This window comes from Diabrotica undecimpunctata, chromosome 4, assembly GCF_040954645.1.
Source record: "Diabrotica undecimpunctata isolate CICGRU chromosome 4, icDiaUnde3, whole genome shotgun sequence".
In the NCBI taxonomy this organism is placed as follows: domain Eukaryota; kingdom Metazoa; phylum Arthropoda; class Insecta; order Coleoptera; family Chrysomelidae; genus Diabrotica; species Diabrotica undecimpunctata.
In genome coordinates, this window is record NC_092806.1 from 50,123,105 (window position 1) to 50,144,840 (window position 21,736).

General features: G+C 32.0%; 1 protein-coding gene across 3 annotated transcripts in view; it reads left to right on the forward strand.

Annotated features, from left to right (window-relative positions):
* Nucleotides 1–6,494, forward strand: part of LOC140439498 (acid sphingomyelinase-like phosphodiesterase 3b) — a 672,376-nt gene extending 665,882 nt beyond the window's left edge. For all 3 annotated transcript variants that reach the window (XM_072529446.1, XM_072529448.1, XM_072529447.1), the window contains one exon: nt 5,561–6,494. In XM_072529446.1, the coding sequence (XP_072385547.1) occupies nt 5,561–5,786 (226 nt within the window). In that variant the 3' untranslated portion in view covers nt 5,787–6,494. The remainder of the gene's footprint in view (nt 1–5,560) is intronic.
* The last annotated feature ends 15,242 nt before the right edge of the window (nt 6,495–21,736 follow it).

The window sequence follows — 21,736 nt, forward strand, 5'->3', positions numbered from 1 at the left end:
TAAGCAAAGAAACAAAAGGCAGCACGCTATAAGAGATATCTACTCCGAGGAAGGAAAAACCTAAAAATCGAAAGAAATGGAAGATAATGCACTGGCACAGTCGATTAAAACGCTAACAAAAGAAATAGAACAACTAAGAAAAGAAATACAATATCTCCACACATTCTACGGAGACCAAATACGGGGATTAAGTGGTCAGATAAATCAGTTACAAAAAACCATTGACTTCAAAGACAAACAAAATAGCGAATTAACAACGCAGATACTAAAAATATCTAGCGACATAAACTCCAAACACGATAAAAAACAGCCAAGCCAAAAGCAAACAGCCACCCGTAGTGAGGAGCCTGAAGACCAGGGAAAAGACTCTGAAATAGAGACAATAATGGACATAGAAGAAAACCAACCAAGCTCAGATTGGAAAATACAACAAAACAGAAAATCAAAAAAGGCGAAAAAAGCCGATAAACCTGTCGAAAAGACAGACGAAACCGTAAAAACAAAAACAGTGAAGAACAACAGCACTAAAAAAGTATAAAAAACTGACAAAGTCACTCCAAAAAACAACTGCGAACAAGCAGAAATAACAAAAGAAAATAAGTCAACTGAAACAGGGAGAAAACCAAAACCAAAGCCCAAAAAAATCAAAAAGCCGGAAACTGTTTCTGAAACAGAAACAGTACAAGAGGCTGAAATAACAAAAAAAGCAGAGCCTAAACCTCCAGCTATAATCCTTAAGTCTGTGGATTACAGCCAGCAAATCTTGAAAGTAGCAGCAAACAGAGGTATCGGTTCCTCAAACAAATTTGCGAAATCAGGAAGAAGCATTATTATGCAAACGAAGGATAGAGTTAACTACCTGAAAATGGTCAAAATTCTGGAAGAATTTGAAGAACTAAAAAGAAAAGAAAATAAAAATATAGAATACATCGCGTATCCTATAGACCTGGAAAGGACAAAAAGGGTAGTGCTCAGAGGTTTAGGAGCCAAAACTGACGTCGAAACCATCCACCAAGCATTGGAGGATCAAGACATAGACGTCATAAGAGTGACTAGCATGATCTCGAAAAGAGACAAAAAGCCAATGCCGATGTTCTACGTCACGATCAAAGAATCAGATGACCAGAAAATAAAGAACATAAACAACCTATGTTACATGAAAGTGTACATAGAAGACGAGTATAAAAACAAAAAAGAGATCATGCAGTGCTACAACTGCCAGGGTTTCTTCCATGGTTCGAAGGCTTGTCACTGCGGTTCGAAATGTGTAAAATGTGGAGAAAACCACAAGTCAGGAGACTGCGAAAAGGATAGAAACGCTCCCCCAAAGTGCGCTTATTGCAACGAGGCTCACACGGCAAACTACAGAGGGTGCAAAAAAGTACCTAAAAGAAAGCCAACACAACAACAACAGGCAACAAATAGGAATACACAAAGTATTCCCACAAAACAAAACGTAAGTTACGCCCAAATGGCCAAAAAGAACAATAATGTGAAACAGGAGGCAAATATAAACACAAACGTGCTGAATGAAAAACTAATTGCTACCTTCCAGGAGCAAATAAACCACGTCTCAACAATGTTTGAGAAGTTAACAACCGTTATGAGCGCCTTGAGCAGTTTCGGGACAAATCAATAATGCCAGTACAATTGGACGATCTACAAATAGGATCATGGAATTCTGGCGGATTGAGACAAAAAATTAACGATCTGGATGAGTTTACCAACAGGCTCAATCTAGTATCGTCTCTGAAACAATAGGAATAGTTCCTGACATCAACAATAAACGGGAACTAGAAGAGTATGTGTTGAAATTCGAAAGAACCATACAAAATGCGCTGGAAACCAGCACAAAAGAAGAAACCTCAACAACACCCAGAGGAAGATTCAGAGACATCAGCAACGAATTAAAAACTCTCATAAGAGAGAAAAACAGACAGCGAAGAAGGGCAAACAGAACTAGGAACATAGAAGATAAAAGAATTGCCAATGAACTAAATAGGGAGGTTAAAAAACAGCTGGAAATCCACAGAAATAACAGCTGGGACGACTTCATCCAACAGCTAGACCCTAATAAATCAGGTTTCTGGAAGCTTAAAGGATAAAAAGCCAATACTCACCTTACATGGGGAAAACGGCCTAGTTTATTCTGAACAAGACAAAGCGGAGGTCATGAAAGATACACTAGAAAGAGGATGCAGAAACAACTACCATCCCGATGAAGATCCAGACTTCGAACACGAAGTAGAAAGAAGGAGCAGATGTCTAAAGAGAAGTAGAGGCGACATAGCTCTCAGGCATACCACCCCCGAGGAAATCCAGCAGTTTATCAAAATGACCAACGCTAAGAAGGCTCCAGGCCCAGATAACATCACAAACAGGGCCTTAAAAAATCTGGCAGTGAAAGCAATCGTTCATCTAACGAACATAATCAATCATATCATAAGATTAAGATACTTTCCTGACAGGTGGAAGGAGGCCCATGTTATAATGATAGAGAAACCGGGTAAAGACGGAACTTTTCCACAGAACTACCGACCCATTAGCCTACTATCATCAGTAAGCAAAATTGCTGAGCGAGTCATCTTGGCAAGATTAAGAGAAGAATCTGAGGCAATGGATGCAATCCCTGAAGCGCAGTTCGGATTCAGGAGCAATCACTCCTGCGAACTGCAAATACTAAGATTGACAGAGTACATCACTAAGGGGTATAATGAAAGAAAATATACAGCAACCGCCTTCTTAAATGTCAGTAAAGCCTTTGACAGAGTATGGCATGACGGATTGCTGTATAAAATGAACGAAATGGGGTACAGTGAAGCGATGACATGTCTACTCTCCTCATACCTAGCCAACAGAAGATTCAGAGTTCGAATAGGGCCCACCCTATCCGAAGTCGGAATCATGGAGGCTGGAGTGCCACAGGGAGCCGTGCTGTCGCCTTACCTGTACACCATATACACTTCAGATACCCCTGGTGGTGATCAACATACCATGCTCAGCCTTTACGCCGATGACACTGCTATAGCTGCTAGCAGCAGAAATCCTGATCTGGCCACTAGATACTTGCAAACGGCACTAGACCATTTGCAATCTTGGTGTGTTACGTGGAAAATTGCCGTCAACCCGGACAAAACTCAGGCAGTCATGTACAAAAGACGGCACGGAATCCCCAACAGGGAACTATCTATCTTCGATACTCCGGTCGAATGGCAAGACGACGCCAAATATCTCGGAGTAACGCTAGATAAACGTCTCACCTTTACTAAACACATAAACAGAACAGTTCAAAAGGCAAAAATCCTTAAAAGTCAACTCTCCTCGCTTATAGGTAGGAAAAGTAATCTGAGGTTCAAAACGAAAATAAGAATGGCAAATGCCATCATTCTGCCAACACTCACATACGCCTCAGCAGCGTGGGGGCATGCATGTGAAACAAACAGAAAGAAAATCCAAACTGTACAGAACTACATGATCAGAGAGGCTCTTAAAATTCCTAAATATGTGCCACTAAGGTACGTATATAGGGATTCACAGCAAAAGAGCGTCCTGAACATGATGGTCGAACATGCATATGAGCTTTTTGAAAACCTCAGAAACCATCCGAATCGTTCGCTAAGAGAGTTGACAAACTACGATCCTAATATAAGGACAGTATATAGACGGCCAAAACAACAGCTGGCTGGATACAGAGGAAACCCTAATTGAACGTAAAGAAAGATATTCACATGAGAAGCCCTAATCTATGGCTTAGCAGATTTGGCCCACAAAAACACAAAAACACAAAAAAAAATCAAAAAAACAAAAAAGAGCTTAGCTCACCAAAAAAAACCCCTAAATCTCAACCCAATCCCCCAAATTTTTCTTTTTTGTTTTTTTTTTATTATTTCAGTTATATTTATTTCACTAACCAGTTAAAAACAAAACCAAAAAACCCAAAAACATATACACGGGATGTGTGAGAGCATTATACACTTGGGAATGCACATCCCACCCACCCATTAAAACCCCTACCCCTATTATTATTTCACCCAAAAACCCACTAACAAAAATCTGTATAGGCCAATAAAGTAAAATCAATAAACAGGACAAAATCCTAATAAGTAAAGCCACAAGGCTGGGGCCCCTCAGGCACGCCCCTAAGAAAAAAGACCCTTCAGGAATAGCCCTTCAGGACTAAGTTGCCACAGGCAACTCGCGAAAACTGAGCATCGAGGTCGTGTGCGACAAGCACGGGCTCGATGGCCAGGCCTATCGATCGCCCAGTCGGCAAGGAGACCAAAACTTGTTTTGCCAAATTGACGACTGTGTGACCGAGCACACAACAACCGAACAGGGGGCCGACAGTTTGCTGTCGACCCCCTGATCGAACACACATTTTTTAGGGTCACAGAGCCCAAAGTAAAGCCATAGTAAACTCAGTAAAGTAAATAGGGAGAAAAGCTACACTAAGCTACCCCTACAGATAGGTGGCCTAACCACAAGTCATGGAAAACGGAGGGTGTTTATTTTCCTAAATCGCCCGACGTAATAGTTCAAGCCTCCTCTGCGTATGTCAGACGTAGAGGAGGGGTGGTGGAAAAACCTGGGGGTCAGATAGGTACCGAGCCAAAATGACTTTCTCCTTTGGAACGAGACCGGTCTGATCTTCGGACATGGGGGTCCCACTGTCTAGCAGTGGTACACTCATGTTCCATAGGGGTTGGGATGAACTCATGTGTGTGTGTGTGTCTTTGCTTTACTTCTGTTCATATGTGCAAATTATAAAACACTGATTTCTTACATTTTATTTGTTATTTTATTGTTGGAATACAAATTTTGTCTTTAAAAATCCAAGCGAATACATTTTATTATATATATTGTTAAATTTATTCTATTTATTTTTTAAATGAAATAATATTTTGTTGTCTAAATTCATTCAAATCGTATATATTCGGGGCCAGGGCCGGGCCAACTAACTTAATTTGCTTATTGCGCCCTCTACTCTTATTTCTGGCATTTCTACTCAAACGTAAAGCAATTCTGCGCAGCGCAGCTTGGAGTAAAACATTACATGCGAGACATATGTGTGCGGCGCGGCCTGTTGCGAGGCACACATGCAACACATGGCGATCAACGTGTTTTAACTAAATAGTCACTTAAATATGATATTTTGTAACGTTTTCTATGGGTTACAAGGAAGTAAACAAAATAACAAAGAGAAGTCAATATCTTTGAACTTAAAAACAGACATGTTCTAGCCAGTTTGACAATGAGATTTTACTGAACAGCAGAAAATAATATCTTTTAACGTAAATAAGTAGTTAGAATATACCATTAAAATAAGATCATATTATTATAGTAGAGTCATAAAAATATTAAATGTAGAATATGAAAATAAATACTAAATACTTTCCCAAACAGTATCATTACCATACTAAAATAGATCTCTAACGATTTTTTATGTCCTTTAAGAGAAAATTGCAATTAAAATCGTTATATTCAAGTAGAACATTATAGTCCTAAAATAGAACTAGTACTTTGCCAATAAGAACCTAAATATAGTATGTATTTGTTTCAGATACTACCGCTCCAACTCAGTCCGCCTCAATACAAGTCCGTCAACAGGATGCGACTCTACTTGCGCTCACACCCACTTTTGTGCAATCACTAGGGTTGACTACGACGAATTCCATCAGTGCATGCAGACAGCACCCAGTGCACTGTCGGCATCCAGCTCATCTGTGCCGCGTCCTTTGGTTCTTCTAGTACTTTTTGTGAGTGTTGTGATAAATTTATTAGTGTGATAATTTTTTCTTAGTGTAGCGGTTGATATTTTTGTAATTATGGAACAATAAATAAATTTTTTTGGGCGGCGAGTTTGGGAAAGAAGTAATCGAAGGATCGCTTATGGAAGAGCAAATTTTTATGGCAACATAAACAATACAGTACATTATTGTCTAGATAATTTAGACAATACTAAAAAAGTATAAAAATACAGTCTAAAACTCCTTACATACGTTCCGACTAAACCAGCTACGGCCAATGACACACGCAGCGGTTTGACCGGAGCGTTTATCGAGGCCGTTTTCTAAACCAGTGACATACGTAACAATTTAACCGAAGCTGTTTTCCACTTAGTTTAACCAGCTCTCAGTTTCATTTCAGCATTGTGTTTTCTACTCCAGTTAGGTGGTTATGTAGGGACGTGTGTAGAGGGTTTTAACAAAACTAAGATTAAACAGAACATTAAATAGTAGTAAACAACGTATTATATGAAACGTGGTTAGGTGACCAATCAACAATTAAAACGAAAGTTAAGAAACTAGTAGTATATAACGAATTCAAAAATTAAAATAGGTAAAGGGTAAAAATTTAAAATATAATCATTTAGTAATTAAGAGCATCAATAGACAGTGGGATTTTAATACGAAGTTTGAGCACGATTTTATCCCTTATGCCGTTCTTTCAACTGTCATACGAGACAAACAAAAAAAAAAAGAAATTTGGAGTTGAACCATGGTACGTTTATCTAAAAATCGAATTTTCCGGAACGTTTCCAAGTTAAAATTTTTCGTTTTCACGATCAACCATTATTTTTTTTTTGTTTGCAGGATTCTTATTGTGAAAATTAAAATCAAGAAGCACTTCTTTAGAGCTCCCGCTTAAAAAATACAAAATAATTTCATGAAGATAAGATGGCGAATGTACGTTGACTCCAAAGCCAATAATGCTTAAACACACATACACACACACACACACACACACACACACACACACCTATACACGTTTCGCAATATTTGTGGCATCACATACTATATCCTCAATTGTGGCAAATCAGTGTAAACATACCATGATACTGGCACCCGTCGCGCAGAGTGTTTATGGATAGGAATTACTTTGATACACTCCATGGTATTAATATTATCGACGAATATAATTGTGGCACCGGATTCCACAAATATTTTGTCATCAGAAACTGTGTGCAAAAGATGCCACAAATATATACGTAACACATTTTCTGTGTTTCGGGGTTCCATAAGTATTGCTGTATATACAGTGTGTTTGAAAGCCATGTTGCCATATTTGTTATAGGAACAAGTTGGTGCTTTACCTTTTCTGTGATATGGATATAATAGTTTTATGAGCAATGAGTGTTTTTAAATAACATGTATATAGGGTTTTTATCGCGGTTCTCAAAGAATTAGTTTGTAAGCACTTTTTGAAATTATCTTTATTATAATTATTATGAAACACACATATAGATATCTAATATAGATAATGTAAATTTAAAACAAACTATCTTTAAATTGAAATTCTTATGACACTAATTAAATCATATTAACAAAATTTGGTACCTTTCTGTCACTGAATGCCTAAATGAAACTGTTTTCCAAAATAAAAAAATTGAATCACCACTCAATGTCTTCGTTGTCAGCCTCGGTTATCCTTCCTTTTGTGAACTTGCATTGCCAAATACAACACAATGTTTTAATTATCAGCTTCCACCATTTTAAAATATTTTTCTTCTTAATAGCATTTATAAATCGGTAAAATATTCTTCCTTTTTTTATTTGCTTTTTTGTTTATTCTTCTTTCTAATAATCTATTTTTTCTCTTCCAATCTCCAATCACCATATACATAATATAATTTTTATTCTCCAAATAATACTCTCTTAATTCTATTTTTTAATCTTTATCTAATATACTTTCCACTACTGAATTACTGATTACTGACTATCTTGAATACTGCATTAATGACTATTGAATACTGTACTAATATCCTAATACTGACTATACTGACTGACTGACTGACCATCTTGAATCCAAATCACATCGTATTTATATCATTTCAATGTTCACGAATATTCTTGAAAGGAAATATATTCGAATCCTTCTATTTCATAGACACTACAATGTTCGCGACATTCTACTCCAAAAAAGGTTAAATTCTTTCTATTGACGTCTTATTTTAGTGTTCTAGATAATTATTTACTCTTCTATCGAGAATTTTATGGAAATTTAGGCTTTTCAGATCAGAACGTAAACCTATATATATATATATATATATATATATATATATATATATATATATATATATATATATATATATATAAATTAAACATCTTAATTAATAAATAACACTATTTTAAATCCATAATTATATACAAAAGTTCCCACAACCAAATTTACTTCAGTGTATATTTGGTTTCCTATAAAAATGGGGTACCCAAATATATTTATAATATCATAATTATTAAAATAACCAAATACAATGCAAAATAAGAATCTTTTTAAACTTATTATTATGCTAATTTCTTAAGAATGTCCCCATATAAATACTTTTTATAATATTCTCTAGTATATAACTTATAAATTATTTCTTTAATCACTATTTAAGTTCATTCTAGATTACCTTCGTTTCTCCTATATTTAATATTATCTCAATATATATTATATATATATATATATATATATATATATATATATATATATATATATATATATATATATATATATGTATATATATATATAATATAATATATGTGGATCCCCCTAAATAATAGAATAGAGTTATTTCTGTCCTTGTTTAAAAAAAATATAAAAACGATGACACCCTTCGACTTTTAATACATATAAATGTGTGCCTTTTAAGGAAAAATTTAAATGTACAGGGTAATTCAAGCATGTCTGGCATACTGCATAAGTTTTATTTTTAATAGACTTGGCTGTATATTTTTTATTTTTAAAAGCTGCTTAATAACCAGATCTCGACGAACTATATCATGTATCACGTAGGGTCTATTATGAATAATACAGGGTGGAATTTTAAAATTATACAGTGTGTAAACCACTCATGGAATACAATTGTTTGCGTCCTTATTTTAGAAAATTATAAAAAACGCCTCGTCTGTTACTTTTAAATTCAAATGTGCGCTTTTAAACATAAATTTAAATGTACAAGATGATTCATAAGGGCAGAAGATTCAAGGACACAAACAATTTTATTCCATAAGTGGTTTCCACACTGTTTAATTTCAACATATTAACTACCATTTAATAATGTAGACTCTTCAGATGTAGATGTAGAGTCAATCTTATTTGGAAACGTTACTGCTAGCTTAATATCCGAGCCAGCGAAATTGGAAAAAAAAATATTTTTCAAAATGCCACAGTGTTCTGCTAGGATTTTACAAATTCATTACCACCCTAGTAATTATTCACCCCTCAATTCACTTCAATCGGAAGTCAATAATTCTGTTACGTTAAAATTTAAGGAAAAAAAATATTCTTTAAAATTTCACCGTCCTGTACTTATAAATGAAATAAAACAGTGTTCTGTTAAGTTTTTACTAAACTTTGACCATCCTAATCATTTTTCCCCCTAAATCAATCTTATTTAGTAAAGTTCTTCCTAGCTTAATATTCGAGACAGCGAAATTTAAAAAAATAGTTTAAATACCACCGTGTTCTGCTAGGTTTTTGTGAATTTATTACCACCCTAGTTTTTTCACCCCTTAACTAACTCATTAATACCCTAATACTCTGTTAATTTTTACCTACATCCAACTGACAATAAATATAATATCGACATAAAATTAAATAATATAAATATATTTAAATTTTTGAAATTCAGCTAATATAAATCTATTTTACTACTCAAATAATCTAAACTAGCTGTTCTGTCCAACCTGTAATTTCCGTCATATTTGAATATTCTTAAAATATTTGTCTGCTAAAATGTTTTCCACGTAATATAAACTCTTTATGTTATACAACTAACCTAAACAGTATATTTAATACCCTTCTTATTTAAATAATATTAAAATATTTAATACCTAAGCTTTTTTCCAAATTTTCAGGTACCTAATAAATACAAATCTTTTAATCTTCTGACAATAGGTGCGCAAGGTGTCTCGATCCGCCTTTACAATTAGCTAATTAAAGTAAAGGATGTAATAAAATTATTGGAATTTGAATATTTCTTACCTGCTTATTATTATGTAAAATATAACAATGCCATTGTATTTACTAAAACTCAACTTGATTTCAGCTATTTTATATTCATAAAAGGGTACTCACGACGCGAATCCGAGTAACTTTTTTAAAACAGTTAAAATTTATAATTTTTGTAACAAAGTATTTTCATATTTTCAATAGTTAGACTATTCTATATTTAAAATATGCAATATATTTAAACATTTAAAAAGTATATATTATTTAGCACAGAGTAACATTTGAGAATGCTTTTTAATTTGGCTAGTCGAGAAAAAAATGACAAGTCTGTTAAAAATATAGTAAAAAACTAAAAATATTGTAAATATGTGGCTGATAGAATTGGTGTGGTTGGTTAACATTTAGTAAAAACCTGTAGTTGGTTAACATTTACTAAAAACAGATCAGTTTCTTATTTTGAATAAAGTGCAGTATAATTACAAAAAAAATCTACCCCTTTAATTTTAACCTATAATACCAGAATAATTGACTCCCCACTAGGGTTAGTCTTGGGATAAAAAATTACTCAAGTACTAATAAATTCGTTAAAACCTAGCAGAACACTGTGATATTTCAAAATTTTCTTTTTTAATCCACTAGCTCGAATATTAAGCTAGCGGAAACGTTTCCAAATAAGATTGATTTAGGGGTGGAAAATTATCAGGGTGGTCAAGGTTTAGTAAAAACTTAACAGACCACTTTTTCATTTCAGTTGTGGAATTCGGTGAAATTGCAAAAGAAGATTTTTTTACTTTAAATATTATCCCAACAGAATTATTGACTTCTCATAAGGGGTAGTTGAGAAGTGAAAAATTAATAGGATGGCAATAAATTCAAAAAAATCTAGCAGAACACTTGGTGTTTGAAAAATATATTTTTTTAATTTCGCTGGCTTGAATATTAAGCTTGCGGGAACGTTTCCGAATAAGATTGGTTTACAGGTGGAAAATTATCAAAGTGGTCAAAGTTTAGTAAAAACATAACAGAACACTTTTTTATTTTAGTTGTAAGTAGATGATGGTGAAATTGTAAGAAACGATTTTTTCACTTTAAATTTATACCAGAGTTATTGACATTTTATAAGGTCTACTGAACATAAAATCGCTACTTTTAAAAAGACGATCTAGAAGCAGTCGAAGTTAATAATTTTTGTTTAAATTGCTTTATAACACGATAACGATTTATTTTTTTATTAATTTATTTTATGGTATTATCATTTTTTCTTTAAACGTCTAATTGTTTCTTGACGAACATTGACAGATCCTGAGCATTGTTTTTAAATGGAATGTTGCATACTTTATTATATAATTGGATAGGTTCTTCTGAGAGAAGATTAATATAATTACTATAGGTTATCAAATCATATTAGAAAATTGGGGAAGAAAAATCCGGGCATACAATGGGACTCGAACTCACACCTTTTTGTCTGGCATACACAGCCTGATTTTTGTCTTTGAATTTTAAAATATCATTTGATACTAATCTCCATCAGATCAGAAAGTAAACAATAAATGCTCTAGTGATTTCATAATTGGTTGTTGAGTTAAAAAACGGCGTATTGTATAAAAACGCTCAAATTTGACAGCCGTCATTTTTGTGGCAACGCTTTGATTTGTGTTTTAAGTTATTATATAAACCTCTAAAAATAGGGTATCATATAATCTCCTATTATATTTATAAAATATCCAAGATTAGCATTTTGAAATTCACATTTGCAATAACTGAGAGAGAAGATGTTTGAAAAGCATTTTATATTATTTGACTCTAAAATTATAGTTTATCTTCAGTTAAAAATAAAATAGTTTCCCTATGTCCGAAAATGTATAGTGACGACGCTACCAACAATAATTTCAAAATTTTCTCTCCAGGCTGGTCGGAAGCAATTCTTGTGATAAGTATTTTATTCATTGATAATGGAAAGTTCATGCAGCTGCTATTTCAACTCCAATTTTAAATTGTCTTAGACTTAATAAAATTTTTAACTTGAAGCCTTTAAAACAGGCCCTTTAATTTGATCTAAAATTTAAAGCATAGTATTTCAGTTTTCTTCATATTTAAAAATTTATTTTTCACATAACTATTCGTAACTGGTTCATATGCACCAAATTTTAATTTAATCGGTTTCGTAGATTCGAAATACATTTTGTGTAACAGAGTCAGACGGACGGATGAATAGACGAACAATTTTATATATATATTTTTTTTCATACGGGTCTACAGAATTCCAAAGGTATAATTTTCATAAGTTAAACTTACATAATTTGCATGAAAAGTAGGTGTGAAAAGTTATACGAATGGCCACAGCACATCGCTGATTATAGAAAACTTTATTTTAATTAGTATCTGATACCCAATCTAACTATAATGTTTGGAGAAATAATACGCTTTTCTTCTTAAAGTTATTATTCCTTTAATCTTTCAATAAATTAATATCCTATTATTTCTGGTCAACATCGCCATCGCGTATAAAAAAATTGTTGCACTTTTGTGGCACCTTTCACACACTAACACGTTTTATTCCCAAAATCGAAATAAAAATAATTTTATTTTAACTGAAATGGGCAACACCGCAAGACCATCTCAGAGGGCGCCACTTAACGACCACGCCCATGATGCCACAATTACGTGTGTAAATTCAATCTGCCTCAACCTGATTTCTGGCAACATACGCAGAATCGACGTAATACAATTTTTATTTAAGCTCTATTCGATCCTATGTATTCAAAACAATATATATTAAAAGCACATGAGAAAAAAGAGTATTTAAACTTATTTAGACAGCAAATACTACTAAAACAAAGAAAATGTTGAGGAATGAAATTGTGGTAACGTGTGTAAGTTACCACAATTTACGAAGTTACCATAATACAGGAATATGTTCACACACGTTACCACAAATATCGGTGCACACACACACACACACACACACACATACACACACATATTCTAAAAACCAACAAACTTTTAATTGGCATGAGGAAAAAAATCACGGACATTGACATAAAAACCAGGCTCAGGGCACCAGTAGCCTATATTACAATTTTTTTTAAATAGCAATAATACTTTCCTATCGATTCGTAAAATTGCATAAGGTAAAAAAAAATTTTACGAAAGAAATTTTTTTTTCCAAATGAAAATTCAATTCTCACGTAAAGTTTTTCCAGGACAAACCACACAGTTTTCACGTATTTTACTCTCTTTGATTTAATTTTCTATTGTTCTCTATGACATACGGGATAAAATCGTAGACGAACTTACGGAAATTCGGCGGTTCATGATAAACCAAAATGATCAACAATGACGAAATATTTATTAAAAAATATTTATTAATCCAGGGCTCTCATAGTACCACTGAATTTATATGATCTATATATAAAATAATAAATAAGACCAACTATGTATAAATGCCAAAAAATATGAATTTTTCCAAAATTGTGTATAGGTGTATATTGCAAAAAAGGAGAAAAAGGAGAAAAAAAGGAGAAAAACGTTAGGTAACAAATGCTCGTTTTATATTTTTTTAGTAACACAAATAAAGTTTTGTAATGATATTTACAAATATCTCAAAAACGGCTCCTATTTCCGCCCTGTTTAATGATTAACTAGAAAACAAATAATAAATAAGATCACTTGTATATCTTTCACGCAACTCTTGAATCTATAACAAAACTGCAAATATCAACATCAAAGTAGAATACATTCTATGGAAATTACTGAAATGGTGCAGTTTATTAAACATTTTTAAAAATACTATTTAATTGAGAAATTCTCGGAACACCACACTCAGCATTCGATTTTATTGTGCTTTCAACCCATTGGAAACGATATGGGGTAAATAAAAAAGAAACTGTGGAATGGCAATCCATTTTCCATTTGGAAAGGTTACTAGTTTTTTCATTTGATAACAGTAATTTAGAAACCCAGAACAAGTGTGATTAGCTATATGGACAATCTGTGTATCTAAAAACCCAAAAAAAGCGGAAGTCTCACATTTTACCACTAATTTAGCTGCTAGTTAAGTACATTGAACAATTAGCTTTTGAAGATCTGAGTTAAGGGATTTAGTAAGGTCATTTTGATAAAGGTTTAACCTGTTAGTAAAAGCTCGACTTTTATTATTGATACAGGATATCCCGAAAACTCGAGGAAATAGAAAAAATGTAGTTATAATGTCATAGCTACTTTTTTCGTTGAAGTAACGATTGTCTAATCAAATAATCATAAGCTATCCTTATTAATGATATACAGGGTAATTATTTAAAAATGTCGAAAACGACAAGGTTATAGATCTTATTAATAAAAAAAAATTGAAAAACATACTTAAAAAATATAATTACAACTTACGTGTTTATATGGGATACCCCATATTATATAAAATAACAAAATGAGAAAAGTGCTATGTACAAGGGATTTAAAATTGGAACTAAAAGTTAGGTTGGCAAGGTGCTATGTTTTTTCGACTTTGTTTTATGGAATGGAATCTTGGACCTTAAATGCGACATCAATGAAAAGACTGGAATCATTCGAGCTGTGGGTGTATATAGAAGAATTCTGAAAATATCGTGGGCAGAACACGTCACAAACAAAGAGGATCTGAGAAAGATGAATAAAAAAATAGAAATTTTAAATACAATAAAAACAAGAAAATTGGAATATCTCGGACATATTACACGTGGAGATAAATACACACCTTACTCCAAGTGATCAAATGAACTTTTCTTCAGAGCAGCCGTCTCAAAAGTCCGAATAGCTATGATAATTGCCGACCTCTGCCGCTGAGATGGCACTTAAGGAACAAAATGTATTTTAACAATTTCTTTAACATTTTTATTTCTATTTCTACTGGTATCATAGATCTATTTTCAGTCGTTGGAGCTAATAAGCAAATAAAATGTTTGTAGTGGACGTCGCAGTAAAGGCACAAAACAGTCGGAAAAACATTTAAATATTTTATTATGAGAAGACTAATCCTTGAGAGTCTTGTTTAGCAACAATTAAATCATTACCTACCTAAGTTAAAAGTAAAGTAAATACTAAACTGCTTATTTTTTGTTCAAAGTAAACTATTATTTTTAAATTATGGATTCCATATTTTACAAATAAAATTATCACGAAACATAATGTATTTTATTACCTTTTTCGTTTCCATTGATAATTTTGTTTACCGGATATAATATAATTGTCTCCTTTTTTTTATCTAAAATGACGGATTGTTACATTTTGTAAAAATTTTCATCTGATCGAGTAGACTTTGGTAATATTAGCATCGAAAATAAAACAAAACCTGTGCCATCTGTGTTACCTGCAACAATGGTACTGTTGTTAATTGTAACGTAAAGTATGGTCAACAAAAACATGAATTGTAAAAATTATAAAAAATACGATATGCATATACAATATGCACAAAATTTGGCATATATTCAATTTCAAAAGAATCTTATAGCTGCATCTGTATTATATTTTCAACAATATCCGGAAAGAAGTCAACCAGACAAAAGAATTTTTAAAAAGCTTGATTCAAATTTATCCCAGTATGAATGTCTCGCAAAACCGCGTGAGTTGTAAATACGTTGTATTGTATACAAGAATACTATAAAACTTCTTCACGTCACATTTAAAAGGAAAATGCTACACTTTGTAAAGTGTTATATAGACAAATATAATCAAAGTCAAAGTTTTTATCCAAATAATATTTAGCTATAAACCTCGCATATCCAGCGCAAGGAATATTTCACCGACACCATGAACTTTATTGGAATGAGTCAAATCCCCACTGAGTGCAGAGCATCACAAGGTAAAGAAGATATGGTTTTAACGTTAGTTGTTTTGTCAAGCATAATAAATTTGTGTTTGATGATAAACTAACTGCTGCCAGATATATAGATTACAGATATTTTTGAATTTGTTGGAAGGTATTTAAATGAAAGGTACGGCCCTGCTAGGTGACCCCCTCGTTCACCAGAACCAAACCTTCCTGATTTATATATTTGGGGATATTTAAAAAAAAATCTTTATAAAACTGACTTTAATACTAGGGAAGAATTATTATTAAGCATTCATAAAGAATTTAGAAAAGTAAAGCCAGGGCATAAACTCATATTTATGAGATCTGTATGAAAAAGGTGTCAATTCGTATATTAACAAAACGCATTTTGAACATTTGTCATAATTTTTATATATTTCTAAATTTAATTTTAGTTGTTATGTTGTTTATTATTGTTGATTGTAGGTTTAGTATATTGCTAAAATTTTTTTCTGGTTTTAAAGTGGTTTTTTATTATTAATAAATTTCTTATTCCTATTTTTAAGTTGATTAATTTGATTTCTGGTAAATAAAAATGTGAAAGATTAGTATCGGCTTATTATGATATTTAAATGTATTTTAAGTCTCTTTGTGATCTCAAAGAAACAACTGATTTGCACAGTAGCTTAAATGACTAAAAATAAGATCTGCAAGCAACTGTTTTTCCTAGGGATCCCAAGATATTATGTGAAACATCACCTATTTTGAAAAGTTTACCTTTCTTACTTTAAAAAAGTATATTGAATTATATAAGCCAATTTCAAAAGTAACTTAAGGGGGTAGAGTTTTATTTTGCGTTAATTTTTTATTTTTAAATTCGATAGTATAACTCTTTCAGAGCACATAGTTAAAATTTCAGAGTCATCGTAGCAAAATTGATGGAATTATAGGCATTTATAAGTGAGTTAGTTGAATGAGTGAGGTGAGTGAGTGATTGAGGTGAGAGGGTGAGTGAGGTCAGTAAGCACTCATATAGAAATTGAAATAAATACAGTGTCAAGTTCTCATAATTATGCACTCGCAGCATATAACAATCGAATTACTAGAGCGGAATAAATGGCTGCAGGCGCAAAAAAGGGCACAGTTCATCGAAAGCAAGAGCAAAAAGATTTTTGTACTATAATGTACTTATGTTATAAATAAATTGATATTAAACAATTTAAAAAAAATCTTAAAAATTATGTTTAAAATGTTGAAAATAAACCCTACCCCTCTTTATATATTGATTATTAAAAAAGTATGTTTTTGACACTGACCATCTGCCGATTTTAGGTATTTCCACTGAAATTATAAAAGCTTAAAAAAATAATTTCTAATTTAACAATTTTGAATATTCTTGTTAGTGCTCGGATGGAATGCTACATAATCTCTACATTTGGGGTATTATGATATATTTAATATTTTTTTCAGTTAATCTACTTGAAAATTTTAGCTCACTACAAATAACATCAATATATTTTGAACGTTTGCAATAATACCCTATACATAAAAAAGTATGCAAGGTTTTCATATTTATTTTGAAGTATGTTTTCATTGCTATTCTGGATATTTTTAACATATTTATTATACAAATGAATAAATAAATGTAATATTTATTATACTGATCCCATATTTGACGTCCGTATTCTATTGGATGCAATATTTAAAATGATATACAATTTAATATAGTATCCATTTACCCAATTTTGTTTCAACATTATTTTAAAACTGAAGTATTATTATATATTTATCTACTACTGTATTTGTTTTAAAAAGCTCTATCAGTTTGCTCTTCCAGTACATCAAAGGGATTAATTCCAAAAGTGATTCTAGATAGAGCAGTTGTTTTAAAATTTTATACGGGATTTGTGAATAATCTAAGGCTTCACACGAATTCGATATTTATGTAAAATATTTTTGTATATATTGAACAAAAGAAAAGGAGTTATTTAATTAATTACAAAAAGTATACCTATTATATGTCTCAGTGTCAACCAAGCCGTTTTCAAATTTTTCAAAAAAAAAGATGCTTTTAATGTATATATTTACTTATATAAAAACTAATGTACTCAGTAAGTGTCTCTCAATGCTACAGTAAATATTTGACACATTTATTATAGAGGTGAACAAGAAAAAATATTGATATTTATATATGATGTACAGATAAGGCGACAGCACCGCTCCCTGAGGCACACCCGCCATCAGGGTCCCCACTTCGGGCAGGGTTGCCCTTATCCGAACTCTGAACCTTTTGTTGGCTAGATATGATGCAAAGAGACATGTCATCGCCTTGCTGTACCCCAGATCGCTCATTTTATAGAGGAGTCCTTGGTGCCAGACTCTGTCAAATGCTTTACTAACGTCCAGGAATGCTATTGCCGTATACAATTTTTCGTTATAGCATTTCGTTATAAATTCTGTAAGTCGTAGTACCTGTAGTTCACAGGATTGTTCGCTTCTAAACCCGAATTGAGTTTCTGGAATCTGTCTGGAAAGTATTTTAATTTAAGCATGTTGTTTATTTTATTTGTGATATTGACTATAGCTTTCGCTGGTAGATTTTTCAGCGCTCTGATTATTATGTTATCTGGTCCTGGGGATTTTTTTTTATTAATCAACTTTATTAGCTGTTTGATTTCTTTAGGAGATGTGTGCATTATGGCTATTCTGCCCTTTCTTCTTTTTATTTTTTATGCTGTTCTTTCTACCGTTTCGGTAAAGTCAAGATCTTCATATGGGTGTTCGTTGTTGCTACAGGCCCTTTCTAATTCATCCTTCATGACTTTTGTTTTTTCTTTTTCCGTGTAAACAATGCCATTTTTCCCGTGTAAGGGGGGAATTGGTTTTTCGTCTTTTCGGAGGATTTTAGATAATTTCCAGAACGTGGATTTATTTGGGTTTAGCTCTTGAATATAGGAGTCCCAGCATCCGTTTCTATGGTTTTGAAGATGTTAGTTGTTGAAGTTGTTGTGCGGTACGCTGTTCTTCTTTTCCTGTTCTTCTTCTTGATTAGGTTTTTGAGCTCTACGCTGATATCCCTGAATCTTCCTCTCTGTGTGGTGATTGTTTCCGGTTTAGAGCTGGCATCATGTGTTATAATTGTTCCAGTTTTATTACGTTGTCTTCGAGCTCTGTGATATTGTTGATTGTTGGGATATGGCCAATGTTCTCGCTCACAATTCTTTTGAAGTTTGGCCAACTTCTCTTCTTTTTATTGTGGGGCTGCAAATAGGTTTGTTTCTATTGCACAAACTGCAATTTGTATTCTTTATATAGAAAGTTTTTGTTTTAAATTTATTGTAGAACATTTTAATATGGAACACTGTTCACGCTAAACCCCGTAGTTTTAAAAAGATTGACGAAAAACCTAATATACCACTAATTTACGGACTTCTCTCCCCCCTCCCTGCCAAACCCGATGCTTAAAATGGTGTAACTTTTTACTAAGAATATGGACCATACAGAACAATTTGGTAATAAAGAAAAACTTTAACTTTGTATGTCGGGGTTAAGCCTTTTGGATCAAAATGTACCATACTATAAAGGAACAAAATTTATATAATATGCTCTCAACTAACTTACAGCGTAAAATTAGACTGAACGAATTCTCTTTAGAAGTTATAGAAAGAGAAAAACCAGGTCAGACCGGTAGAATAGAGAGAACGTACAAACAATAATTAAAAAATATGACATATATATAAGACTCCAAAAAAGTAGGGTAAAGTAAGAGGAGGTACAATTCAAGTAGAGGAAAAATATAGACATATGTAAAGTCATAAAAAATTATTAATAAAAAAAGGGAAAAGAACATTTCTCAGTCATCAACACAAAGAGCTCAAGAAGTTTAACATTTCAAGAGCATATCAGACATTATGAGGGAGGTAACCAGAATAGAAAGAAATTTAATCTTATCTATTATATAATATATAATTAAATCATGTTAATAACTATTAGGAGTAAGAAAAAAAAACATAATTACCAAAAATCAACAGATACTGAAAATCTTAACAGATAAGAAGCAGAAATGCAGCTTGACGAGATAAAAGAAGACAAAGGTGAAAAGAATCACATCAGAATAGAAAACGAACAGAAGTTTCCTGGTACAATTTCGTATTTCTGCACTTTCTGCTACAATTGATTACTCTCCTTAATCCTAACTGTATCATCCGCATAAATCGTACCTGTTTCCAAGGAAAGCAAGGTTAACTAACTCACAAACAAAATTCTTATTTACTTCAAAAGTAAATTGTATAATTATAAAGTTTTAAGAAGTATATGTTAATTGAAATTATTTTCGGCGACTAGCTAAAACATGATTTGACAAAAAAATATTTACCGGACCTAGTCTACAAAAAGGACTCAATAACTCGAACATACCGCCTGGTCATGCAATTGTTAATGAAGTGCTTCTGTAGACAAAGTCAAAAGCTCGGGTTCACTCGTAAACATATTCCTATGAGGTTTTTTTACCTAACCAATTTTATGAGATATCCCAAAACAGGCAAAAAGTTGTTCAAGTTTTTTAAAATACTTTTTAAACATATTGTAACAATAATTTTTTTCGGCCAGAACAAATTTTTTAGGTTTTTTGGATCATTATAAACAAAAAAGGTCTGTTTTAAGTGTTTTCTAGAGTCGATCGCGTCCCCATATTATAAATAATTTAAAACTGAAAAATACCCGCAAAATTGCGATTTTCAGGACTCAAAAACACAAGTAAAAACATTATTTTTGAAATCATCAAGTACGTTCATTTAAGTTCAAGCCTTCTTCTATTAGGTTCCGATAAAAATTCTGGGCTTATTTTACTTTAAAACATTGTTTTTAATTGGTAAGGAAGCGAGTATGTCAAGCTAGAGCTCATTTGTACAATGAGCATTAAAACCAGCAAAAATGTGTGCCATAGATATTGTTTCTTTCTCTTTTGTAGGTACACGCTGAAGCCCGAGCGCTCGTCTAGTCATAAGCGCTTCATTAACGGTTAGAAAACAATGTTTTAAAATGAAATAAACCCAAAATATTTATCGGGTAATCATAGAACAAGGTTTGAACTTAAATTTGTGTCCTTCCTGAATTCAAAAATAAAATTTTTTACTTGCATTTTTGAACCTTGCAAAATCGTAATTTTGCGTTTTTTTTTTAGTTTTAAATAATTTTTAACTCATAATTGGTCAGGTTTACAGAAAATGTAAACACACCTATTTTGTTTAAAATGATTGAAATAAATTAAAACAAATTTAAGATGTCCAAAAAAATTGACTGTTAAAATTTGCTTTAAAAATTCGTTTCTCTATACGATAACATTTTATTACAGAATCAGGAGATAAAACATTATTTATCCTTTAAAATCATCATTTTTTATACTGGCCTGCATCTTTTCAAGTCATGAAAAATTCTCCTAAGAGAAAACGCGTAAGATTTCAACAAATTAAGAGAACTGCCTTTATAAATTTTATTAACTTCTATCAACAACTTTTTTAAAATATCAGGATTTCATAGTAAGAAATTTGATTCTTTATGGTCAAAAAATATAATTTTATTTTAAGTACAATATTCATAAGAATGTAACGAAAAATATATAGAACTTTAAAAATTTTTAACCAATAATTGGAAATTTTTGCTTTTTTTGACGTACTTTACCTTTGATAGCTTTATTTTGTTGTATTTAATTACGATTATGATATTTTTTCTTGTTACACCAAGTATTTTATATTAACTTTTTTATTAACTTAAAAAAACAGTAAATAAGCTTGTTTATTATAAAGGTACCTTTTTTAGTAACAATGAAGAAATCTTTAGGAAACTTACAATACGGTACCTAGACAAAACGGGTTCCGTAAAAAAACAAACGTTTATATTTCGTATTTATTTTGAGTTTTATCCCTTTCTGATCTACCCTGTCCAAGTTTATATATAAACACACAAATCTTTGGAAGTTTTACTGTATATATATATATATATATATATATATATATATAT